Source organism: Chelonoidis abingdonii, chromosome 2 (assembly GCF_003597395.2).
Source record: "Chelonoidis abingdonii isolate Lonesome George chromosome 2, CheloAbing_2.0, whole genome shotgun sequence".
NCBI classification, from domain to species: domain Eukaryota; kingdom Metazoa; phylum Chordata; order Testudines; family Testudinidae; genus Chelonoidis; species Chelonoidis abingdonii.
Window position 1 is genome coordinate 167,206,922 of NC_133770.1, and position 23,533 is coordinate 167,230,454.

The 23,533-nt window shown below is 51.0% G+C and overlaps 1 protein-coding gene across 1 annotated transcript in view; it reads right to left on the reverse strand.

Annotated features, from left to right (window-relative positions):
- The window catches only part of SFRP1 (secreted frizzled related protein 1), a 43,098-nt gene that overhangs the window by 11,772 nt on the left and 7,793 nt on the right, over positions 1–23,533 (reverse strand). Inside the window, exon 2 of the mRNA XM_032774568.2 lies at positions 17,927–18,004. Within this exon, the coding sequence (XP_032630459.1) occupies positions 17,927–18,004 (78 nt within the window). The remainder of the gene's footprint in view (positions 1–17,926; positions 18,005–23,533) is intronic.

A 23,533-nucleotide genomic window follows, 5' to 3' on the forward strand; every position in this document is an offset into this window, starting at 1 on the left:
ACTGATGGCAGAGGGGACGTGAGGTCGACTGGGAAGGGCAGGATTTAAGGAACATTTTTCTCCTCCCCGAACTACACTTTGTCTTCTGCTTTTCCCCAGTTCTTTGCCTCTTGCCAAAGGAACTGGTCTGGCTAAGTCCTACTAGAAACCCCTGATAGTCTGGTGATCTTACCCTATCTACAGTTCTGTGCAGCACCAGCAGCTTCGGTAGGATCCAGCTGCTTTGTCTCTTACCAAGGGACACCTTTCAAAGCTCTTCCTCCACCTGACTACGCAGGCTGCACCCAAACACTGACACTATGAATCTCGTGCCCCTTCTACTCTCGGGAGGGGGCTGGAGTGTCAGAGCACTGGAGTCTATTCATCTCCCTAAGCCAATCCACTTCAATAGCTATGATAGGTTATAGACTAAACTGTGCTTCTCTCTGGAGTTAGGAGGTGGGCTGGCGAGGAGCCAGGCAAACACTCCATGCTGGGCAAGGTAGAGAAGGTCACAAACCAGGTGCCTCCATCAAACCCTCATCACAGTGCGGGTGAACTGCCTGAATGGGCAGCCTGTTCCAAAAGCACAGGAGACAGCAGTGAAACAAGAGTCCCCCAACCTCCCAGGCTTTAGCTGCGATGAACCAGGCCTGGTGCAAGAGCCAGGCACTTTTGGAACCACAGCCCTGCTCTTGACACGCTCCCCTGACGAGAAGTAGGTTTTATACTGCTCCTGGCCGTCTGCCCTGCCCAATCCACACCCCCTGCCTGCAGAGGAAGCTAACCCAGGTCTGCCAGGGTCAGTAGAGCTGGCCTGTACACCTAGTGTTGCCTCCTAAATGGGACAGAGAATAGCTATGCCAGGAGCAGGAGTGAGGGGCCTGGGCCGACTCAGCTCCGAAGGCAGGATCAGAGGGGAGGCAGCGACATCTACTTCTGAGCTGGGAAGGGTGAGTCCCAGCTTATGTAGACGTACTTGCACTAGCTCTGCTGGGGCTAGTGCTAAGAAACAGCAATGTGGCTGGAGCGCCACAGGCGGCAGCTTGGGCTAGCGGCCTCAGGACAGTCCCACAGGGACCCCTGGGCCCATAGCCCCAGCTGCTGCTGGTGCTGCCCCAGCAACACTGCTATTGTTCCTGACCTAGCCTGAACAGAGCTAGCATGGGTAAGTCTACACACTGGGAATCACACCACGCCGCCCAAATACAGACATATCCTGTGTGTAGCAAATCTCCCGTTATACACAGCATTCCTCTCTGCACCCAGACACTCCTCCCATCACTGGAGGATTAAGGCCAAGTGGGATAGGTGACAGGATTCGCGGGGGATTGGGGAAGTCTCTCAAAGACTGTCCCCATACTGCTGTCCTTGTGCTATCAATGGTCACCATCTCACTCCCTCTTGGCTGGGGGACAGGCAACAGAGAGACAGGAGCAATGAGCAACCTGCTATGGCAAAAGACCCAAAGCTCCATCAAGATATTCCTCAGGACATAAGCAGAGAGAGAGCCTTCCCTCCCCTTCGCAGGATGCATGCAGAATTTCTTTGCAAGGATTAGCACAAAAAACACTCCATTCCTAAAACATCTCAGTAAGGTCCTCTAAGATAGGTGTTGTACAGTACGGGAGCTCAGCTGTGACTGGCTCTTCCATCTGCAGTTATAATCAGATTCTCTATTTACTTACCTCAGAGCAGCTACAGCCAATTGAACTCCCTGTGGTTCAAGACGTAGGAGTCAACGTGAACATGCTGGTTGTGTAAAGTAACCTCCCGCACAGAAAGCCCACAGCTGCTATGACTAGCTATGCTGCTCCTGCTTATTCACTGAAGTCTGGCGAAATAGCCCCCCATTCTTGTCATTCCCAGCCTCTCCTGTACAGTTCTTACACTCCAGAACCTGTCCTGGCCCTGACACTTGGGTTCCACAAATAATTCTTGGTGGAACTGGTCAAAATTTTTCAATGAAAATTTCAAAATTTTAAAACAAAAACTGGGAAATCATTGATGCCATTTTCCCAGTTTTTCACTCTTCTAGAGCTGATGAAAATTCCAAGTACCAAACCAAACCAGGAGAATCTCACGTTTTCCTTTTTTATTTTTGGTCCCAGCTTTAATTCTCTGGATGTTCTGGCTGAGCCTGCTGATGCAATGTGACAAAGGGCCCTTACCATCCCTGGGCTGGCTCCGTTGGTTATGAACATTCAAACTTTGTCAGCTCCGGCAAGTGTAACTCATGTGACCTGTGACAAAACCGACAGCGTGTGCACAAGCAAGTGGCCTTGTCATCCCTCCCCAACACACGCTTCTGAATATAACACAGAGAAGGCCAGAGGTGAAACTAAGCCGGTCTGGTCCAGTTCGGCGTACTGGCAAGAGCCAGTACGCCGTGCTGGACTGCACCGACTTCCACAGCAGGGATTGAAAGAGCTCTGGGCTGCCCGCAGCTCCGGGCAGCCCAGAGCCCTTTGAATCCCGGCCGCAGCTCCAGCAGCCAGGCAGGGGGCAGCATTTAAACGGCTCAAAGCTCCCCGCTGCTGCGGACAGCCCAGAACCCTTTAAATCCTGGCCGCAGCTCCAGAGGCTGGGCTGGGGCTGGAATTTAAAGGGCTCAGAGCTCCTGTTGCTGTGGGCAGCCCAGAGTCCTTTAAATCCTGGCCCGGCTGAGATTTAAAGGGCTCAGGGCTCCCCACGGCTGCGGTTAGCTCAGAGCCCTTTGAATCCTGGCCGTGGCTCTGGCGGCCGGGCTGGGGCCAGGATTTAAAGGGCTCGGGGCTCCCCTCAGTGGCAGGAGCTCTGGGCCCTTTAAATCCCTGCCCCAGCCCCGCAAAGCTCAGGGTTCCCCCTGGCTGCCGGAGCCCCGGGCCCTTTAATTTGTCCCTGAGCCCCAGGGGGCTCCCAGCCACCTCTTCAGCTGGGAGCCCCTGGTTGATTTAAAGGCCCTGGGTCTCCCAGCCACAGCTGGTGCCTCAGGGCCTTTAAATCTTGAGAGGCCACGCCTCTTCTGGATGAGGCCACGCCCCCCTCAGGACTCCAGCAGTACCAGTAAGTCCTGTAAGTTACTTTCACCCCTGGAGAAGACTGAAGGGAAACTCAGAGACAAAGTAATCTTCCTCTGTGCACCCCCCCACCCCCCCACCCAACTTGGACTGGACTGAAAGCCATTGGGTTGCTGTAATAACAAGCAACTAGGGTATAAAGGAACTATAGTCCTGGGAAGCCCTGGGTCCTAGATAACACGGGGCTTAGCAGCTGGGGAAGGCAGGTAACTACCCTTGGTCTAATGTTGACAGCATGGGGCAAGTGCCCAGGTGAAAAGAGAGATTTGCTAACCACCAGTTCGTCCTGCTAAAGCCAAGTCTACGCTAGCTATGTCACAAAAGATGTAGCATCAGCTCCCAGGCACAAGCCACAGATCTACAGAAGAGCCAAAGTGTACCATGGCTTACTGTGACCGTGCACCTAAACTATTAGCCGTGTGGCATTACATGCATCTGCAGTCCCTGCCGTTGTCCAGAATATGGAGTCAGGCACTGGGGAAAACCCACCTCCATCTGCTCCAGTTTCCCGGCATGTGCAAGCAGGGCCCCACTCCAGCACCACTGGGGGGTGGGGGAAAGACAGAATGGAAAAATTCAGCTTTTCCTTCAGCCTAACTGCTCCTTCCTTTAAAAACCACTCAAAGCAAGGAAACCTGCCAGGAGACACATTAGGACTGTAAGAGAAGAAGGCTGCAGGCAAGGAGCTGTCAGTCAAGGGGGAAAATAAATAGAGTGTATTGATTTTACTCCAGTCGCTACTGCAATCAGAGCCGCGGTTCAGCAGGATCCCTTCCCACCCCAGAGAAAGGGCAAGAACAATAAATAAAATCACCAAGAGAAACAGATCCAGGAATGAATCCCAGGAGGCTCCAGGATCAGCCTGGCCGAGTGAGGAGTGAGAAGCGAAGTCTGGTCACATGCAGAGGAGCGAGATTCCTGGGAGGAGTTGTGGGAGGCCTACGAGGGCATCCCTGCATTCCAGCCTCCATTTGTCAGTGCCCTCAGCATGGCAGAGACACGCTGAAACGTAACCCCAAAGTCTCTGAGACAACCATTCCTGGAGTTGGTCTGTAGCACAAGCAGAGGGTAAATAATTTCATGCGAGTCTCTGCTGCCTTCCAGCTCATCCCCAAGCACTTTATAAACATGACCGGCACGGTAAGCCTGCGCTGACCAGGTCCAACCCGCAGCAGTCGTTTAGCCCACCACTGACAGGCAGCCAGGCCCAGGGTGGGACATGGCAGCAGGCTTACACGACCCACAAGGTTAGCAAGGGAAGGGAAGAGCCCTCTCTCCTGGACCCACAGCAGGCGCTGAAGGGAGGCTGCTGGCATGCAGGAACTGTAGCTATGACTCAAGAGGCTAACACACCTGCTCCTGTGAAGGGCCCTGGATGGGCTCCCATGCCCAAAGCTTGGTGTTTTACCCACTGGGGGTGAGAAGCACTGAAGGAGGAAGTTGACTTTATTGTTAGATTTTATCTTCCAGCTTGGGCAATGACCTGCAGTGCTGAGCCCTTGCAAGCTGGGACCAGCCCCAGGGAGATTTCCATCTACTGGTAGCTCTAAGCAGTTTGTGACATTCCCAGTGTATAAAATGATTGAGCTCCGGGCTGGTCTGACCATCCCCTGGAATGAGGAGAGCTGCAGGGTCCTGGTGGAGTAGGAAGAGCAGGAATGGGTGGGTGATAATGATGCTCAGACCCTGGTCAGGCGGTGGAAATAAGACCTGAGATACTCTTGGTTTGTGCCTTCAGCACCAGAGTGCGCTGTTTAGTCAGTGGTGTTGACAGGAGACACACATCTCATTTTATGAGTCCTTCTTTTCCCCCGCTTTGAGCCTGGGACCTGTTCTGCTGGGACAGCTACTCAGCTCACAGTGCAGTGCAAATTGGTGCTCTGTCTCTGACTCCCCTGCTGCCACTGCCTGTACCCAGAGTGCTCTCAGATCCTGCCTGCCACACAATGTCCCCCTCCTCAGACACATCCCTCCTCAGAACCTACCACTGCCTACCCACCCCATCCAGGAACGGCCTCACTCTGCTGACCTTGTGCTGAGCACGCTGCAAACACAAACAGTCCCTCTCCTAGAGAGCTGACAGCCTAATAAAAACAGAGCTTAGAACTATCAGAGCATAGAGCTCCAAGAAAGAAGTCCCAGCTGTTGGCAGGAGCTGAGAAATGACAGTTGTGACAGGGGAGAGAGAATGGATTTTAAGGGAGACCCTTTGATTACCAAGACTGGTTGAAGAAGCATCTCAATGCTCCCATCTTGTCTCCTTCTGAAAACACTGAAGGATCACCCTGGAAGCATGTTTCGGGGCTCTCCGCAGATTCCCCCTCCAGGAAGGGCTTTGTGAAGAAGATGAAAGGCAGTTTCTGGATGTTACTGGTATAACACAAACAAAAGCCATTGCTAATCTCCAGGCATCCAGCTGCCTTAAAGGGACGATCCCTCACAGCCCCTGGGCAATGCAAACCTCAAGGTCTCATCACTTCACTCCAGTCAGTCAAGGCCTCCATTACCAAGGGTCAGAGCCCCGCTCCTTCCGCGTGTGAGGGGGACACCGACTGTGGCGGCAGAGAGCGGCAGTCCTGGTCACAGCGAGAACAGGTCTGCACAGCCCATCCACTGGCGAACCATGGCCAAGGCCACGTCGGTACCTCAAGGAACGCTGGTGCTCTAGAACTATTGCATGCAGTCCAAACCTCTGCAACACACCAGGACTGATGTTACTCCTGGGCTCGCGGCAGGAGACATTTCCCCACTGATCCTCCGACATTCTGAACAGCCATGTAGCGAATTTTCCAGGCGCTCGCAGAGTATCAGGACTTGAGCCACGCTGTGCCAAGTACTTGGGAGTTCAGGGTACTGCAACACACGCTCTGCCCCCTCCTGCAGAGCTGTGTCTCCTCCAGGGAGAACACCTGTGTGCACTACAGCATTTCCTCTGCTGTGGAGAGAGATGTGTGCTCAGGACAGGAACCAAGAGTTCCTGCTGGGTTCTAGTCGCAGCTGTGTCACACATGTTCTGCTAGCGAACTGCTCTGCCTCAGTTTCCCCCTCTGCAGAATGGAGCTGTGAGCATGATTGCAAAGAGCACCGAGGGTGTGGAAAGGCTCCATGTCACCATCTCACAAGAAGCATCTCACCATTGATTCGAAAGCTGCTCTGCTGCATGGAAGTCGGTGGGCTTGGCACAGAGGCAACCTGAAGGCACCATGTGTCCTTGGGACTCAGAAAGCCACTGCTTTGATGAGAACTGTGCCTTGCCTGGCTTTGCCAGTCGACAGACTAGGGGCAAGACTACTGCTCTGGCTTTAAAACTCCCACCTCCCTTTCTCTGAAGGTCTCTGCTCACTGCCCCAGCCCTTCCAGGCCCCTCTGCTCCCTGCAGGTCTCTGAGACCTGATTCAAAAACACTGAACCATAATGCTCCTTGGCTACGGGCACACAGTGAAAGCCAAAGCAGAGGGTCTGAGAGGCCCGTATCAGAGTGAGGTTTTCTCTAAAGCTGCACAAAGAAACATTTTTAATACTGGAAAGTGCATTCTCCAGCCTTGTTCCTAGCCAGTAAACAATCCTCCGAACGTCACCCCCGCGTGGGCAAGTGAACCTGATGTTACACATGGACCTCAGAGATCCCACACAGAGGGTTCACCCCACTGCAGATACAGCAGTGCCAGCTCCAGCTCTGCCAACTGCCTTCCAAAAACACAGGCCTCAGACCAAGCGCAACGCTCAAGCCATGAACATCTAACCTCAGCTGCACCTACGTGAGGTGTGTGTGTGGAAGTGTCATCCCAACACACCCCAGTTACACCTGGGCTGCCTGGCTTGCTCCCCTACTGCTCACAAAGAGGAGAATGAATCACAAAGAAGTGTCTGTTACAGCCTGGGACCCAGGAGCTTGTCAGAAGTGACTGGGAGTCATGGAAGAGCAGCCTGGATCAGAGACTCACCCAGCCCCTGCTAGGAGTGAACTATTCCCCCTCTTCCAACCTCACTCCCCTCAGACAGCTGTGGCGTGGACATCAGCTTGGTCCCTGGCTCTCAGGCTCTGCTCCCCTTCAGAGACGAAAGAGAAGTGTCAGTCAATAACAAGGTCCCATTCTCCTTCCCACAATGGAAGAGTGAGGACAGCACCATCTGAACCACAAGTATCTGTAACCCATCAGCGTTCACAACACCTGTTCCCAGAACTGATGTTCCTTTGCAGGCACAGACTGTAACATTACCAGCTGTTCCCAAAGACAGAACACCCCAGTGCCGTGCCATCATCCCACTGATCTGCCACTGTGTGGAGGTTACAGCTGCCCGTTTGTCCTTACAATTGCTGCCGTTAGGACCACATGCCCTTAGCAGGTGGTGGGGGGAAGTGCCCGACGAGGTGCAGTGCCTGCTGCTGAGGCAAGGCTGTGCTGGAGCACGGATCCATGCACCACTTTGAACAATCTCAACCTTGAAGGTGTTTGTTAAAGCTGGGTGCAGCTGTACAACTGACATGTTATCCTTGTACAGAGACATTGTGAGCTGCCTGGGGCAGGGCAGGGCATTAAGTCATTCACTGGTACCAGGTTTGTCACAATAGGGCCTTGATCCCTGATATGGGTCTTTAGATGCCACCATAACAATAATAATCATAGGTGTTAAGGAAACAAAGTCTCACGTGTATTACAAGGGCTGGAAGAATTATTCAAAGCACTGTCTCTTCCCAACAGCTTTCATGTTATGAAGGGTGATGGCCCATGAGAAAGGGTGTTAGGAAAAGCAGCTCCTCTAGCCTCAACTTAGTTGTGCATGGTCCTGCCTTTGACCTTGGGATTCCCAACAGGCGCTGGGCTTTGAAGCCAGGTGTTACAGACAGGCTGAGTTACATAAATGTTCTCCTTTATCTTCCCCCTCCTATGAATCATGCCAGGCCCTATCTTTCAGAACTCCTTCCAGGCTCGCCTAGACACAACTCTCCTCTTTGGAGAGTTGTAAAGAATTTTGCCAGTTATTTCACCATTATGAGAAGGTGAGGAGGGGAGAGCTGTTCTGGCAGAGTGTTTGCCATCATAGCTGGAAATGTGTTAGCACCACTTTCACATCACCCAGCTGATGTGGAAACCTCACCCACCATCAGCCATCTGGTTACACCGGGAAATGCTTCCTATTCATAACAAGGAACAAAATCACATTTTGCAGTGAAGCTATTCAGTTCATTGGGTTCATCAGGGATCCCAAGGCTGTGTGAAAATAGACCCCAAAGTGCCAATAGAAAGCTCTCTGGGCAGCCCCCGGGAAAGTGCAGGGGGCTGTGACCCCATCAGACATCAGAAGCGTAGCAAGGTTGGTCTGCACCAGAACTCAGAGGAGAAGCCTCCAAGGAACCATCGGCCCTACAGGAAGTGCTGCTTCCCTGTGAGTCAGTGCTGCTTCCCTGTGAGTCAGTGCTGGTGCTAGGAGGCTGCTGGAGAAATGCATAAAATGCAACACTGGCTCCTCACCTCTTGTGCTCATAAAAGATCTCCCTAGCACTTTTCCCAGGCTTCAGCGTGTGAACCCCAATGTCCTGACTCCCTAACATTCCTCCTGTAGTTTCAAATGGATACAGAATTCTTCACTCCATTTCCTAATTAGCTGCATACTGTTGCTGTGTGCTGTTAAACTGCTGCTGCCTCCCACCCCAGATATGATTGCATTTCAGCAGTGGGTGAGACAATGCTTAAGCCTAGTCTGTGAATTGCCATTGGGATGAAGGCAAAGCTTTAGAAGTGTAAACTAAGAGGATTACAAGAATGAATGGGAAAAGGCTGTAGAGAACAGAGAGGTGTGGTGGACCCAGTGACAGCTGCCCTTTATAGCAAGCTTTAGTTTAAACATTTATTGTATGAGTCTGGCTTTGACAGAGAATCTGTAACCTGCCAGTTACCAGTGTTTACCTTGGTGGAAATTCACGAGAAATCTCAATCTGAACATCTTAAGAGTTTATTTTAGTGCCAGATAAACAGTTCTGCTTGATAAATCACCCATGTGACAGTATCCCACAAAGACTAAACAAAGATCTCAAGCACAATCCAGAGCCCTTTGAGGAACTTTCCAAAAGCTAATGCATCCTTAATTGGTTGCTCTTAACAGGTTGGAGCAGCAGCCCAGGGCAGGATCTGAAATGTGCTGACACTGCTCCTGTCACTTTCCTCTCTGTTAAAGCCACAGGTAAGATTTACTGTTTCTAAATGGTGCTGCTTGCCAAGGGAGCTGAAGGTGTTAGCTAAATACCAGGAACATCTGTGGGGACAGAGGAAATGAACTTACACAGTTCCAGGGATGGAGAGGGCAAGAATCAAGAACATCAGAGCCATTCATTGAAAAAATGACTTGTCCTCCAAAGCCTTTCTTGTAGGTGAACGGGAGAGACCTCTCTGACCAGCTAAGCAGATGCCTTACCTGTGGTTGGCCTAAGAAGAAAGGGCTGGAGAGATGGAGAAAGACATTGCAGATAGATGCGATGGTGCGATTGGGGCTCAAGGCGCTTCTGAATGTTCCCTGTTTTCCCTCTAGCCTTCATCCTCTGGAGGGGAAACTGGTAACAGGCTCATGTGCTGTTTGAAACTGTGCAGCTAAGGCAGGACCAGTAAGATGCTAGGACATCTCCTCCTGGTGTCATGGGAAGTACTGAAGCCAACTGCCTCGGTGCAAATCAGAAACCTGCCTCTGAGTCACTTTCACTTGCCTGGCAAGTCTTTAGTGACACCAAAAAGACTTTTGTCAAAGCATAAAGCGGTAACCCAGGTCCCTGCACAAAGACTGGCTGGGTGGTCTGCTAGCCATGACCCACCACTGCAAGCTCCCTTGTCGTTACAAGTAAATGACATAGACAAAAGACGTTTGTTCGTTAAAACAAGGACAAGCTATGGAAGTGAATGGCAGGATGGATAAAGGTGACTGATCGATTAGTTTCACCTGCTGCTGACCCTCTTTCATGCAAGGGTGGCCAGAGTGGAGCCAGAGGTCCGATGCCCAGACCTTCCTGACACATGAACAAAGGAGCAAGACACAAAAGGTTCCCATCCCCCCCCCACCCCCGCTATGGCATGAAGTCATGGCAGGTGTTCACAGAATTCCATCTTGCGCCCTTTTGCCCCCATCCCCTGGTATAAATGGAACACGCTGCCCACCGGCACATTTGCAGGTACCATGAATTAACTAAGTAGCTAATACATCAGGCTATAGTGTCTCTTATTCCCACCCTCCTACCTGGGCAGATTTGGAAGCAGCATTATTAACCCTCGTCAGGACTTCCACTTAACGGAGAGAGGAAAACACAGCAGCAGGAGCTGGAACGCTAACTACAGCTGCATGAACCATGAGTCTGTCCCCAAAAGAACAACAGTGAAAATGGACGTGGGCACAAAGGGATATCAAAGACCTGGCCACCTTCCCATTGTCACTCAGATTCACCAACTGCCAAGCAGGACCAGGAAACTCATCCACAACAGACACCAGCCATGTGCTGATCAGCTTATTGGAGACTTTTCTAGACTTGGGAGAGCATTTTGTTTTCGAACAGAAACAGTTTCTGGGAGTCTGGGACAACCAGGGGAGAGGCATTGGGAAAAGAGAGGAGTGGGTTGAACTTCAGACCCGCAACAGCTTCAGCACTTGTTTAAAAAATACAAATACACCTCAGAGTCATGCTGGTTTGGGAAACAAAGACTGACTTCCAGGTGATTTGGAATGGCTGAAAGAACTGTCCAAACCAGGTTTGGGAGAGAAAAATCCATCAGTGACAACATAGGAACACACACTAGTATCTAGTGCCAGATGGATGCATTCACGCCATTATGATGTAACAGAGCTCCTGTGTGATGTCATTGCTAAAATAACTTTCTTTCAACCAGTACACGCCAACCCTATTCCTCTTTCCTGTATCTGGGACTAACAAAGAAGATAAAAGTATACTGCAGTATGTCTGGTGTTGTCATGGTGTTTGTTTTATTCATTTAAATATCTCGCTCATTGCATTGGTTTAATTTTGCATTTTTCTTGAAAAATTAATGAAAAACATTATTTTTAAAAAATGGCCAGACATGGCACATGTATTTCCATAATAGTCCAGTCTATGAAAAGTTCAGACCAAATAAAATGAGTCCCAGAGTCTATATTATCCTGCAGCCACACATACTGCAGTGGGTTTACAGATCTACTTATTCAACTCCAAATGGTCTGGGACCCTGAGAACACTAAGAATTCAAGATCTGTCAAATCACAGTAAAACTTCAGGATCTTACAGTGATCTGAAGATGCTGTAACTCTGGTTCTGATCATATGAATTTTTAGAATTATATTTCAATTGATGTGCTTATGCAACCATTGCCAATGGACTCTAGGTAGATTTTAGCAGTGCTGGCACATACCACTAACCCCAGGTTTCTAGATCTACATTTTTTGAGGGGGAATCCCCCCACTCTCCACTCCCAAGTGATTTATATACCTTATACCCCAGAATAATACTTGAGTAGAGCCAACAGGAATATTCCTGAGAGCTGCTAGTTGGGGCATGAGCCCTCTGGCAGCATCTAAGGGTCTGTCTACACTGCAGTTAGACCCCCAAGGCTGGGCGGGCTCATGGGGCTCTGGCTAAAGGACTGTTTAACTGCGGGTTGCAGCCTGAGCTTTGGGATCCTCCCACCTTGCAGGGTCCTAGAGCCTATTCTAAGTTTAACCCAACTGCTTCATCTCCCCACAAACACTATGAGACCTGAGGGGAGGTAGCTACATGGGCAGCCTGGCTCAGGGATCTGTCTCCAAAGGAGTATTTCCACCCCATAGACTCTGTTGCAACAGAGTTTCTCAATAATCGAACTGCCATATGGGTTAATTAACGTCCTGGGCTGCTCCACTAAGGGCCTGAATACTTCTGGTTTGGCCACCCTGGTGTGTTGTGTAACCATCCCAGCATTTGGGAAGAATATTCAGAACAAGACACTGACGACAAGCATGTGCTTAAATGTTTATTTCCTTTCCCAGTGTTTGCCCATAATGGCTCATTCCTCACATTCCAGTCACTGTGGATGTAACGTGCATTGCAGGGACAATTGTTCTGAGTCTGCCAGTCTGACTTCGGGGAACAGCTCTTCCTCCCAGGTTTATTTATTTTTGCTCTGAGCGAAGTGGATTTGTAAATGCTACACTTTCCCTACGTTCACGGGCTCTGGTGCTCAGACAGTGCTTGTAGGTGTTCCCTGCACTCAACCATAAAGTGCAGGTTGGCGTGCTGGGTTTATTAGCAGTTGCTTGGAAGTTTCTATGCTGACTCACTATCCGTGGGGCTCAGCAGGCATGGACACCACCTCTCTCCTGGCAAAGCCATAGCTAGGTCTAACAAAATATCACAGGATTTGCTTTGTTCACAAGCGAAGTCTCCCCCTTTCCAAACACAGACTAAGCGTGCAATGTAGTGCTGGCTCCAATTGCTGCAGTCACCACAGTGGCTGAGCTGCAAACTCCAAAAGAGCTGCAAAGTCCAATGCAAAGAGTGGGCACAGTCAGTGTAGGTGATATGACAAGGGAGACGTCTAACAGCAAAGAAAAGCCTCTGTTTATAGACAGAGCAAATCAGATAGCAGGCAGCAAGTGCCGCTGTCTGAGATCAAGCCCAGCAGTGAGGACAAGCTGCATCCGAGACACGATGGGAGAAGGTTGTGACACAACTCAGGGAAAGCTCTATCACCATGTAATGCTAGAGAGGCTAAAAGGGAATTGCTAAACCGGGGGAGAAGACAGAGGGAGCTGCCAGTCCAGTGCAGAGACATGATCTGATGGAAAACAGGAATGACATAAAATTATAGATGCTGGTGTTCAACTGCTAATGATCATGTAGCCTGATTTCTAGGAACACAGAAATCTCCAGACCAGATCAGACCAGGGCCCCATCTAGCCTGGTATCCTGTCCGTGGCAGTAGCTGGTACCAGCTGCTCCAAAACAAGGTGCAAGAACCCTGCAGTGTGGGACTGATGGGCTAACCTGCCCGCAGGAAGTTTCCTCCCGGCCCCCAATAGCTAGAGGATGGTGCCTGTCCTACAGCAGAAGGGTTTGTATCCCTTCCCAAAATTTGTTCAGTATTTACTATAACAGCTTTAGATATTAGTTTCACCTATATGAATGGAAATCCCTTTTTGAATGCTGTTAAACTCTTGGCCTCAATAATATCTTGTGGCAGCGAGTTCCACCAGATAACTGTCAGTGTGAAAAAATATTTTCTCTAATCAGTTTGGAATTAGCCTCCTTTCCATTTCCTGGTTCCAGTGCTTTGGGACAAGAGACAATCCCCAGCAGCCTTCTCTGTCTCATTATTTATTTTGAATACCTTAACCATGTATGTCCCCCCTTATTCATCTCTCTTTACAGTAACGAATAGTCTCAACATGAAAGTCAGACAAAGCCCTGGCTGGGATGATTTAGTTGGGGACTGGCCCTGCTTTGAGCAGGGGATTGGACTAAATACCTCCTGAGGTCCCTTCCCACCCTGACATTCTATGATTCAGGAGACTGAGAGGAGACCTGTGCATCAGGGCAGAACTCAGACTGCTTTCTCTCACCTGAACAAGCATTTCTAAAGACAGCAGGCTTGCAGGCTGGCTGCCATATTGAATTCAAACTCCACTTTGGCTTCCACATCTGTTACTTGATCCAATCTGAAGCATATGCATTCTTGGGAAGCAATTACATAGGTTTTCCTGTATATGTTTTTCTCTGTTGGAAAAAATCTGCCTTGAACTTGGGACATTTGGCCAATCAAATCTGTGGAGAGTCAAGCATTCACTGCCAGCAGAAAGGGTAATGAGGCCTGCAGGCTGAGCAGGTTTGGGATTGCAAAGCACACTTTGGCACAAGGTACGTTCAAGTGCTAATCCCTGACGAATGCACACCTTGTTCAAAAGGCCTTTCAGAACCTTCCAGGAAAGTTACATTTACCAGCAAGGATGTCAAGAACAGTTAATGCTGGTTTGATCTGAAAAAAACTGATATTTTTCCTCACAATATTTTTCATTAAGTTCTGTTTAGCTATGATTGTCTGCCTCACATACTAAGCCACCAGCTCTGCATTCTTGTCCTCATTGCTCAACACTAGCACCATAAGGGCTTATTTTTGCTTTCCGTAGCTGCAAAAGTTGCACATGGGTTTGGCAGACGAACGCTGAGTTGATAAAAGGAAGCCAGTAGAATCGGCCAACATTGGGGATTTTCACTCGCTCATTGCTGCAATTTTGTGCCTTGTCCACAAAAGCACGAATCGAAGCTGGAATGTGACACTTTGAAGTAGATAATGGAGTTAACTGAATTCATTGCACAGCCACACCCGAGCATCCACTAATGACAGCCCTCCCTTTTCATCTCCCACCTTGCCCCCCCCCCCATCCAAGCCTACCGCAAGCCTTCAAGAGGCAGCCGGGGGAGCAGCCAGCATAGCCTTTCTCAGCTATTTTTCTCTGCCTGGATATCCTAGCACCAGGAAGCCTTGCAAGTCCTGCAGAGCAGTCTGGCAGGCCAAAGGAGCTCTGAGAAGCATCCAAACTTTTGGGTGCATCTTAATGACTCTGAAGTTCTAAGCCATACTGTCATCCTGCAGCCCCACTCCCCCTGGGCAGATGTGCTGGGCAATGCATGGAGTCATGGGACAAGGCAACATAGTTCCCCTGACTCTGCTCACACGTGCCTGCATTGCACTAGCTATGTGGCACACACTTGCCTTGTGGGCTTTAGGCTGCATCTTGTGGGACCAGCTAGCAACAGACTCTTGACTCTTCACCGACTCTAAGGTGAGAAAGGACCAATATGATCATCTAGTCTGACCTCTTGCATCACACAGACTCACCCAGGAAAGCCACTGAAGCCCTGTCAATATCACAGCTCAGCCAGCTGGAGCTATATCCACATTCAAGAAACCCAACTCTGAGTCGTCCTCCCCCTCACCCACATTACATAGTGGGGACACCTGCCCGAGGATCTTTGGTCAATCCCTTAAAGCAATAGCTGAAAGTACCCAGCATTCTGGGTCACCAGGTGCCCAGGGTGGGGCAGGGGGTCATGTGTGTGTCTCCTGGGGCATTATTCATTTGAGGGAGCAGAGGAGAAAGGCAGAGTGACCCACTGAGTGGAGCCATAGGAAGATCTCTCTCTCAGGCCGGGGCAATGCTGATTGACAGGGGCCTAGGAGGATCTGTGGTTCCTTTGCTCTGCGCTGTCTCCAGTAGAGCTGGCCGGGATTGTTCCTGGACCCCCCTGCTCCCCGGCGCTGGTGAATGGCTGGCCAATCAGATAACTAACTGGCTGAACCTTCCTGACCTCCGGCTCCGAGCAGAGATGGGGGCTCCATGACCCATAGAGCAGCTATTGTAAACACACAGGCTGCCCCATGGGGCTGCGGGAGAAGGGGGCAAGGGAGTGGAAGTCTGGATGGCTCCTGCAAATGGCAGAGGACTGCAGCCAGGATGGCTTGGAGGGAAAATGCTGCATTTTACGTGAAAATAGAGTCACTAAGGGCACTGACTCGCTCTCCAATCTGTTAGCAGCACGTCAGCCAGGGAGCTCAGAGCATTCACTTCAACCAGCCCTGGACTCATCAGCCACCTGACTGGCACACCTGAACCCCCTGAAGCTCTAGACTGGCCAGCAGGGGTGCAGCCCAGCACAGACGATGTCCCTGAACCAACCACTTTGCTGACAGCCTGGCTCTGTCCCCTCCACTTCAGCCTGGACCACACTGGCCTCCTCTCTGCAATGGCCAGACAGGAGCGGGACCCACTGAGCAGCAGCACGGCCCCATTCCTGCAAACTCCTCCCTTGTCTCAGACATGGCTAGGGAAACCTGCTAGAAGTTTACTCTGCAAGAGTCACTGGTGACTGGGAGGCATCTGGAAGGAGTTTCCTTCCCATGTGAGTCAAAAATGCTCCTGCTTGAACAGTGAGCAGTGCCAGAGCTCCAGCAGAGAGTGAGTGCTGGGCCCCTTCTCTGCAGAGCAGCTCAGCCCAGCTGGGAGCCCGCATCAGTCTGCGTGGGGAATACGCTCTTCCCTTCTCCTCCAGCCGAGGTGCAGGTGCAAGGCTCCTGGGATGTCACTCGCAGTTACTAATCTTACTTTCGCTCCAGGCAGAGAGCCAGCTCAGCTCAGCTGCAGCCTTCCCCAAGGCAGACCACAGGCTGACTGGCCAGGACACAAATCCCCACATGGATGGCTTTAGAGCCAGAGATGCTGTCGAAACACAAATGTGCTAAGAAGCCACGTTAACCCTGGAGCGCCTAACAATCTTTACAGCAACCACCAAACCCGCTCCACCCCCTGCGGCCGACACAGACACTAGGTGATGTCTCCTGCAGTGCAGAGTTAACGGGGTGAAGCGGCGGTATTCAGGAGGGGCTGCCCCATTTCTACACAGAGGACCCGCCTGTGCTGGAGGCAGGACCATGAACTGCCCCAAGCAGGGTCTAGTAAGGATGGGTGGCTTCCCAGGGAGAGCCTCCAGAGAAACAGATGCGCGAAGAGTAGGGCCTTCAGCCACGGGCAGTGGGGAGGCTGATGTGTGGAGGAGTGTAACTCCAGAGCTGCAATGGCCTGGCTCCAGAGAGAGGAGGGGAGAAGTAATCTGGGTGAGGTGGGTGATGACAGGGGTTTGCAGAGTGGGACAGGGCACAATAAGTGGCTTCTGGCTGTCAGAGACCTTATCAAGTCCTGGGAAATCACAATAGCTTGGTCAGAGAGACTACGAGACCCCATGCTGTCCTTGCCTCTACTCCCGGAGAGCAGGCCCCTGGGACTGCACATAACTGCGCGGGGTGGAGGCCACTGCAGAAATAAACATCTTGGTTTTGGATGACTAACCACAGGGCCCACTGTGTAGGATGGAGAAAAACAAAGCACCACTGGGGACACCGAGCTCTCCCGCCCAAAACAGGAGTGTGGGAGTTTCCTCCTCCACAATCCCAGCCCTCAAAGTCAGCTGCACGTGGGCCCAGATTAGCAAAGCAAGGCAGGATCCACGATCGGGAATGCACCCCTTCCACTTCCCACTGCCGCCACCTCCCCAGCTTCCCTGCATGGCTAAGTCTGAGTCACTCCAACTCCAGGGCACAGCTGCGTCCGGGCTGTAAGCACCTGAGCTTTTTATCCCTCACTGCCTGCCTTCCCTTTAGCCTCCTGATCTCTCCACTCCCCTCTCCCCTCCTCCCGCGGCACAACAGTGACATCTAGGGGCATGTCCATTTACTAGAGAGAAACCTGCCACCCAAGTGCCTCGGGGAGCCCTGGCTGGAGTAACATTGCAGCTGCCTGGGCATGGCAGGGAGGCACCCCAGCGGCCAATCCCCTGCTGCCCTGCACTTGAGTGGCCACGCTCCCCACTGCTAACTGAGAGTGCCGTTCTGCTGCTCCAGGCCAGTAGCCCGGGCACTGGGTAGATGATGACATGGGATGCAGGACACATACAGGTCAGGCCCTGCTCCTGGGTGCGAGCTGCAGTCCCAGATTTGGCTCCATGCAGCTCCAGCACCAACAGTGCATTTCCCGTCTGATAACGAGACTCAGCCGAACAGCCACGGCCACCCCAAGGGAACTTCCATCTGGGCTCCTGCTGGCTCAGCAGGTGGATCCACATTGGTTTTTGATGCAAGCAACAGAAAGAAAAGGCAAAGCACGGTGGCCTGCAGCAGCCATGCAGTGCTCCCAGCATGCTAGGAGGGAGCTGCTTCTCCTTCACCTAAATTACTGCACCATGGCACTTCCTAACCAAGACAGGAAACTGCCAGTAACTAGCTGAGCAGCCCAAGGAGAGGGGGCTCTGCATGATATCGAGTTTCTCCTCCCTTGTGTACATTAGAAACTCTGGAAAGTGAGAAGAGGAGGCCAGAATGTTTCCTTACCGAATTCACTGGCACACAGGTGTTCAATGATGGCGTCTGACTTCATCTCGTTGTCGCAGGGGGGACACACAGCCGTTCCTAGCCAGGGAGGAGAGACGGGATCAGTACAGAACACACTCAAACTGGAGAGATTTGGTGCCAAACTGGTTACGTTCTCAGACCAGTTCCCACCAGCGCTACCTTCCCACAAGGCATTCGCTATGTGTCCCATAATGTGCTGGACCAATGGCCCAGCCCTGGGGAGGGTCTGAGGCCTGGGAAACATTTTGCCACCTGAAGCCCATGGAAAGACCTAAAGGAGCCACTGTCAGATGGATGAGGAGCCTGGCTTGGTGTGCAGGTAAAGGGAAATGCATTAACGTTCAGTGAGGGCTGGTCTATATTTAAAACACTACAGCGCAGACATTACCTATGCTGACAGGAGGGGTTCTCCCATCTCGGAAGAATTCTTCTGGCTTCTCCCTAGTGCTGGCTACACAGGGACTTAGGTCGGCTTACCTATGTTCTCCCAGGGTGTGGATTTTTCACACCACTGAAAGACGTAGCTAATTTTCTAGTCTAGAACAGGTCAGCTGAAAGAGGCTCCCAGAGCCCTGGCTGGGAACTTTCTGTGGTGAAGTGGGGCTCACAGCCACAGCCTCCTACAGACAGGAGTTCTCTGCACCAACTTTCTTCTGCAGTTCCCAGCTCCCCATACAATGGAGCTGAAAACTAAAGGCTGCCAGCCGGGAGTTGTGCCACAAATCACTGCTCAGCGAATGGGCAGAACTGCTACTCTTGTGATAACACCAAAAGGGCCAACTGGTGAAATCCTGCCTGTTAAGAACAGAAGCTATGGAACCAGAAATATATTGAGTTATTCCATCTACATTAATAGCATCTTTTTGGTGGCCCAATGTGGAACTTAAAAGAGTTACCCAAACTTGTACAAAGCTTGTTACCCAGTCAGAGGTTTGTTTAGATTTGAAGGATGGAGAGGAGGGAATTATTCGACTGAGATTAGGCTTTTACCTGTTACTGGTTCTATTGCAGTGGTGCTATTTTCCACAGGCTTTGAGGAGATTCAGCTCACTCTCCCCCCTCCCTGAGCAAACAAAACCCCTTCACTACTAGAGTGAGTGTGTGTGTGGAGTCTATGTGTCACACAATATCTCTGTGGCTCAGGAAGGTTTTAGCACCATGTCACCTGCTGGGATGGCCCCTCAAGGGCAGTCCCCACTGAGCATGTGTCAGAAATTCCCACTAAGTGCTGGTGGGCTTGTTTATTTGAGAAGTGGAGGGAAGCACGGGACCCATCGTTTCTCCTTTTGCACCGCACTCATACCATCCCTCCTCGTTACAAACCACGCTCTGGGCTGCAATGGTGCTTTTCTGCCCCTCCCTGCCCCCAAGTCCCACAGCTCTGCTCTTGAGAAACTAGTCTCTGCTCCTGCTCCTAAAGGTCTGACTGCACTTGGGCTTCTCTGCCGCAGCAGGGGCACAAGACAACTGACTGATGCCCTCCCCAGGGCTGGCCTAAGAGCAATACAGTGGACCCAACAAAGACACACAGAACTGCGGCCTGGCTTTGAGCTACTGGGCAAGGTGGGGAGCCGGCTGGGGAAGGCAGCTGCCAAACTGGCAGGGAGAAGCTGTTCTGGGACCAGATCCTAAGCAGCATCACTCCATGCTGCCTCCAAAGCTTCCAGTGAATGGGGGGAAAGGGCATCACCACAAGGGACATCCTGGGCACTGCAGCATGGCTCAGCCGTGTAAAATCCCGACCTAACAATGCAGAGAAGGGGTGAGGCTCCCACCGAGATGGCTCCTCTGTCACCAGGGCATGGCTACAGCAAGGACTCCCACAGCCACAGAGGCGGAATATACCTCAGAGGGGGCCTGCAGCCCTACAGGCTGGAGTTATCCCCAGAACAAACCCAACCTGGAATGCAGCAAGGCAACTACACCCCTCCCACCCACATGCCTCGCTCTGAGCCCTAGCTTAGTATTGGACTGCAGCAGGGGGCTCTTAGGGAGGATGCGATATGCCATCCGGGGTCATTTTCCTAAGATCCGCCTTGTGAACAGAGTACATTGTGCCCAAAGCCAGGTACTGAACTACCATCCTGTTTCCAGGTCCCTGCACCCAGCTCTCAGCAGACGGGCTGAGACCACTCAGCAGCACAAATTTATGCTGCTGAAGGATACATTTGTTGAAAATGAGACACTGCTTCTGTCCTTTTTCACAGGAGAGAGATTCTTAGGGAATAAAAGAATATACCTCTGCTTGATACAACGTACAGAGAGGGTAATTAACCAGTAGAACATTTACCGAGGGTCAGGGTGGATTCTCCCTCACTGGCACTTTTTAAATGAAGATTGGCTGTTGTTCTAAAAGATCTGCTGCAGGAGTTATTTTGCGGCAGGTCTCTGGCCTATGCTACCCAGGAGGTGAGACTAGATGATCACAATGGTCCCTTCTGGATGTTGAATCTGTTAATCTAGGAGGCTTTCCCCCAGGCTCTTTAGGGCAGAAGGATGGGCATCCCTCCTCAATGACCTTCAAGATTATTGGACAAAGAAATAGATCCCATGTGAAGTGAGGTGTAAACTCAGAGGAGAAGGATGGTCTTGTGCTTACAGCATTGTCCTGCCACTCAGGGAGACAGAGGCCAGGTCTACACTACGAGATTAAATCGATTTTAGATACGCAATTTCAGCTACGAGAATAGCGTAGCTGAAATCGAATATCTAAAATCGATTTACTCACCCGTCTTCACAGCGCGGGATAGATCCGAGCGGCTCGCTGTGTCGAATCCGGAAGTCCAGTCGTCTAGCTGGAGTTCCGGAATCGATCTAAGCACGCTCTGGGATCGAGATATCGCGTCCAGACCAGACGCGATATTTCGATCCCCGAGCAATCGATTTTAACGCGCCGATCCGGCACGTAGTCTAGACGTGGCCAGAGGCTCAGTTCTCTGCCACTGGCTCCCTGGATAGCCTCATCCAAGTCACATAGTAATTCTGTCCCCCTCTGTTAAATGGGGGTGATAAACCTTCCCTTGTCTATGTAGGTTCTAAATGCTTTGAGTCAAGGACTGTCTGTAACTATTTGCATGTGCAGGTCCCCACCCCATGGGGCCCTGATCTCAGTCAAGTTTTTAAATGCTATTGAGGAACAAATAATTAACCACAGTGTTCATGCAACACCTAGAATTGAGCTCATCTCATGATCCAATGTCCATGGATTCCATCTCTCTTTCTCCACCATGGGTGGGAGGAGGAGTGGGCAGGGATGTATGGAACAGGCCCCCTGTGAAACAATAACATGCAATCACCACTTCTAGCTTTTTAATTTACAAGTGACTTTGACAGGAGCAGGATCCAGCCCTCAGGGCTTAACCAGGGTCTCATTTTACCCCTCAGGATGTTGTTTTTCAATAAGCAGTCAAGGAAGATTTCCATCCAGCCTCCAAACATTAATGAACTGGATGAAATGGACAGAGGAAGCCACAGGGCATTCTCCTCCAAGTGCTTGGACTGAGAGCCAGGAGGCTGCAGCTGCATGTCCCGAGAACAGCTCAGAGCTGGGAGGTTAGTCACACAGCTATTTGCATGCACCATACTAGGGAGAAAAGGTGGGATTTCCCCACATATTAGCTCACACCTGGAAACAGCCATGTGGCCGAGGCAGTCTGTCATTTGCACACCTGTTAATGGGCTCAGGTAAACACTGGGGGGAGCTGAAGAGTTAAGCCAGTTAGCCCATATAAAAACCACAATTGTCTTCTCCACACAAGGATTTTACCATGTGTTAGCCCCTGTGTCACTGGAGCCCCGGAGACTCCCCGTTGTGCTGGGTGCTGCACAGACCCAGTAAGAGAGGAAGGGAGGGAGGGAGGCAGAGCAGGGAAGTGACTCGACCACAGTCACAGAGCAGGGCAGGGCAGATGTGAGAACAGAGCCCAGGCTCCTGAATCCCAGCCCAGTGCCCTGCACCCTGGACGCTCCAATCCCCTCCCTCAGTGTCTGTAACTCGATCATTCAGTGTGCCTTTTCACTGCGTTCCTCCTGTTAGCAGACTCAACACCAAAAGGCTGGCTGTAAAAGATGTTTGCAGCAGGGCTAGACTTGCTGCAGGGTTTATGGCAGCAGAATTACCTGGTGGCAGGAATTACCCCAGAGCCCCAGTGCATGGCAGCAGAGCAAGGTGCCCCCTACACCAAGGGCCCAGAGCCAGCAGAAAAGTCCTGAAAGTAACTGACCCTTTGGCCAATCCACTCAGCACATCCCCTGTGCAGCCTCTACCAAGACAGGTCACTGTATTTTAAAGCTGCCCTCTCTTGCTGAAGCCCATCTGGAAGCTGGCGGGTGCCAACACCTGTTGTTGGGTGGGAGTGAATCAAGCCAATTTCTACTTGTTTCAGACGAGAATGAGCTTGGCAGATAAAAATACATCTCCAGAGGCTTCACGGAAAGTCCCAGCCAGCACCAGACCCACACAGAGACTGCAGCCAGCAGAGTCCTTTCCTGTTCCCACAGAATAACTGACCTGTGAGCAGAGGTTTCATCTACATTGGGTTTGGCAGTGGACCTTCTGCTCTCCTGTGCTGTCCACCGGCTTTCCTTGGGTCTGGTCCCACTGCACTTTAATCCATTGTTAGGCCAGCTCCCACATCCCCTGGGACATGCATGCAGGCTGGTGTTTGGGGTGCAGAATGAGGTCAGAACCAGCCTCCCACCAGCTGATGCACTCTGCTTTGTACATTGAGAGAGGTGCAATCCGTGGGGTGGAATGTACAAGCCCCCTCTCACTTCCAGCAGCTGCAGAACAGTTTCTAGTCTGACTTTACCCGGAGAAAGCAGTAGTGGCTTGAACACTAGCCTAGGCCTCAGGAGACATGGATTCTCCTCCCAGCTCTGCCAGTGACCTGGGCAAGTCATTTCCCATCTATGTGCCTCAGTTTCCCCATCTGTAAAATGGGGTTAATGATACTGACTTCCTTTGTAAAATGCTTTGAAGCCTGCTGATAAGAGTGAGCAATAAACAATAGCAGCAGTGTCCTCAAACCATTACTAAACTTCTTGCTGGTTCGAGAGCAAATGCAGAGTGCTTTCCACTTGGTCAGGAGCTCCAGGAGTTACTTCACAGCACGCCCACAAGAGAGGGGAACTGTTGAGGACCATAATACCAAAGCTGAACATGGGAAAGCCCAAAGAGCAGCTGTTGCTCTCTGTGGCTTGAAGGGCCGATGCTGTGGGGAGCTATCAGGCTCAGAAGGATTAGATTTTTATCAGTAAGTGTCAATAAACACTGATTTCACCGTACACAAACAAATTGACCACAAACATTTCCATCAATAATAATCAAAATTCACAGCTAGGCACAGTGAGGAAAATGCTGCATGAGAACTTGTTAGCGTTTGATTTAGGGCTATTTACATGTGATGTTGACAGCTTTGTTTTAGTGGTTATAAAGCTTTAACTTTATGAGTCTCAACATCTGCTGTCATTAAATAATTGTCTGACCCCCCCATAATTTCCCACAACTGTGAAAATTTAAATAGAAACAAATCAGAAAAAAAATGCTAAAACCCCATAATTTCGCACAACTGTGAACATTTAAAT